At 34.0% G+C, this 2,500-nt stretch overlaps 1 protein-coding gene across 1 annotated transcript in view; it reads right to left on the reverse strand.

Moving 5' to 3' along the window:
* Nucleotides 1-1,281: 1,281 nt before the first annotated feature.
* LOC137633248 (uncharacterized) overlaps nt 1,282-2,500 on the reverse strand; it is a 1,923-nt gene continuing 704 nt past the window's right edge. Inside the window, exon 2 of the mRNA XM_068365452.1 lies at nt 1,282-2,500. This exon is cut by the window's right edge and continues 301 nt beyond it. Coding sequence (XP_068221553.1) covers nt 1,282-2,500 — 1,219 coding nt within the window.

A 2,500-nucleotide genomic window follows, 5' to 3' on the forward strand; every position in this document is an offset into this window, starting at 1 on the left:
CCCAATTCTACAACAGGCATGATATATATATATATATATATATATATATATATATATATATATATATATATATATATATATATATATATATATATATATATATATATATATATATATATATCGCTCATTTGCGAGAACAGTGTCATAACTCAAAAATGGACATTTTTCAGGAGAGGCAAAAACAGTTTTCAATGTCGCTGTAGTTTGTAACTATCACTTGAATGATGACCTTTCTCAAACTAAAACGTAGACAACACATTTAGCTAGCTTATAATAAGTGTTGCATTGAATATCAAAAGAACTGCATGATTATTGAGGGCCTTTTTTTCATGCAATCATAGTTATGACCATCTCGTTGCAAAACTGTCACAACTTTTGAGTTTCAAGTCAAAATATGACACTATTACTACAAGAATTGCTCATTTTGTGCACATGAAATTACTTTGTTCCGTTTTATGACGGATATTAAAAGGTATTATCTAGCTCAAATTATTTGTATATCATAAAGATAATATTGTTAAAGTGAAGCTCCAAATACTGAGTTACACAGAATGTTTCGTTTTTTATGTCACTTGACTTTTTCTTGCTAAAAATATCATGTATTGTTATATTAGATTATGAAAATAAAAGATAAACAGATGATTTTATACAGTTTATTCTCCTCAAAGATTCTAATAACTGAAGAACAAAAAATGAAGAAATAAATTTCAGCCAATGTTTGCACCATATAAATAAAAATTTAAGTTGTAAGTTCAACTTAGGAGATACATAGATTGTTTCCTTACAATTTCCTTACAATGTATTTTCCTAAAATAAGTGAACATCTACAGAGCAGTAATAATAATTAAAGGCTCTCATAAAACAACTTGTATTGGTTTGGAATAAGGTTTTTCTTGCACAATCCAATGAGATCATCCTTCTTGTTCTTAGGAAGCCCAGGCTTGACACTAAATGCAGGTAGAAGACTAACTGTCCTTGGGTAGTTCTTAGCTTTGAGAACCGTGGTTTCTTGAAAATCATCTGCGTACGAATTCTTATAGAAGACAGATCTTGGTGAAGATTTGGTTACTCTCAGAACTTTTGCATTAGAAAGTTTCAACTCTTTCAGGTTCATGGGACCAATCTCATTGACTAATGATTTTATGTTCTTGAAATCTTCATAGCAGAGTTCCTAGACAACGAAAGTATCACCTTTTTTTTTAGCTGCACGAACAGCTGTTACAAAAGTTTCAGGGACATACATCGGTCCTCTTTTAAGAAGCCTTTTAACTTGCCTCTCGATCAGCGAATGCGCCGATCTCCCTCATTTTGAATAGGCCCTTTGATCAGGTACTTGTGAGTAATGGAATGTATATCCAAGTTTGTTACAGCATACAGACATAGAGCAAGCATTAACTTGTTTTTCTGCTGTCCTGAACAGTTATCAGAATAAAAAATAAAATCAGTGCAACCAGAATCACAAGTATCCTTCAAGTACTTCAGAACACAAGTACCAAGCTCATTTACTCCTCTATGGCCATTTGATTCATTCCAAATATAGCAATTGCATGCATTAGATATCAGGTTATATATGGTAAAATTAAGTACATTTAATTTGGATTTATAGTAAAATGCTAAAACCTCTCCTTTAGGTAGCTGGATAACAGCCTGTAAATCATATACTGCAACAGCACAGTCTTTCTTCTCCTTATCTCGTACTTTTTCTGTTCTTGATAATTCCATTTCTCGATGGTGCAAATCATAACTTTCCTTCATATCATATTTCTCAGTTTCAGTGGCGTTTTCAAAAGCGGTGCAAACATCGCATTGATCCTTTTTGGGAGTGTGGAAGGAAATATTATACTCCTCTGTGAATATTCTGTAGAAGAGTGTATAATTTCCAAACTGCTTCTGTTCTTTGCATTTTGCTACATAATCCTTGTGTATGTCAGCAATTGACTTGCTGCCGTCAATGAACGACTTAGAAGTATTGGCTTGAGTGCCATGGCTTTCAATTTTTGGTATGGAGTTTACATGCTGCTTTATTCCATCTCGAATTTCTTGACTAACAGTAGCATGATAGTCATGTTTTCCTCTGAGGTCAGGTTCCAATAGTGTTCCAGCAATTTTTTTCTGTTTTTCTAGAACTGTGCGTATGGGTCTGTCATTTATATCCAAGGTGTTCTTAAAAAACAGCTTGCATACTCGAACTTTCTCACCATTCACATGGAAATTGAATGCGCTGTTCAAGGCTCTTGGCTGACGACTTCTACCTATGCGAACGTATCTATAGGTCGGTTCAATGGCTGTTATTGAATTGGCTATAAATTGGCGCAGTAGGGATAATTCACCCAAGTCCCAATAAGAGTTGAAGATCTCCATTCTAGCTTCTTCGTCGATTTTCGATGAACAATTAAGCCTACGTTTTTCACCACAAGGTGGTTTCATTCTTCTTTCTGTCCACATTGTTTTTTCTTTGGTATGCATGGTGTAGGCTTTTCCCGCATTTCGGAGCTGTTTT

The sequence above is a fragment of the Palaemon carinicauda genome, chromosome 3, assembly GCF_036898095.1.
Source record: "Palaemon carinicauda isolate YSFRI2023 chromosome 3, ASM3689809v2, whole genome shotgun sequence".
In the NCBI taxonomy this organism is placed as follows: Eukaryota; Metazoa; Arthropoda; class Malacostraca; order Decapoda; family Palaemonidae; genus Palaemon; species Palaemon carinicauda.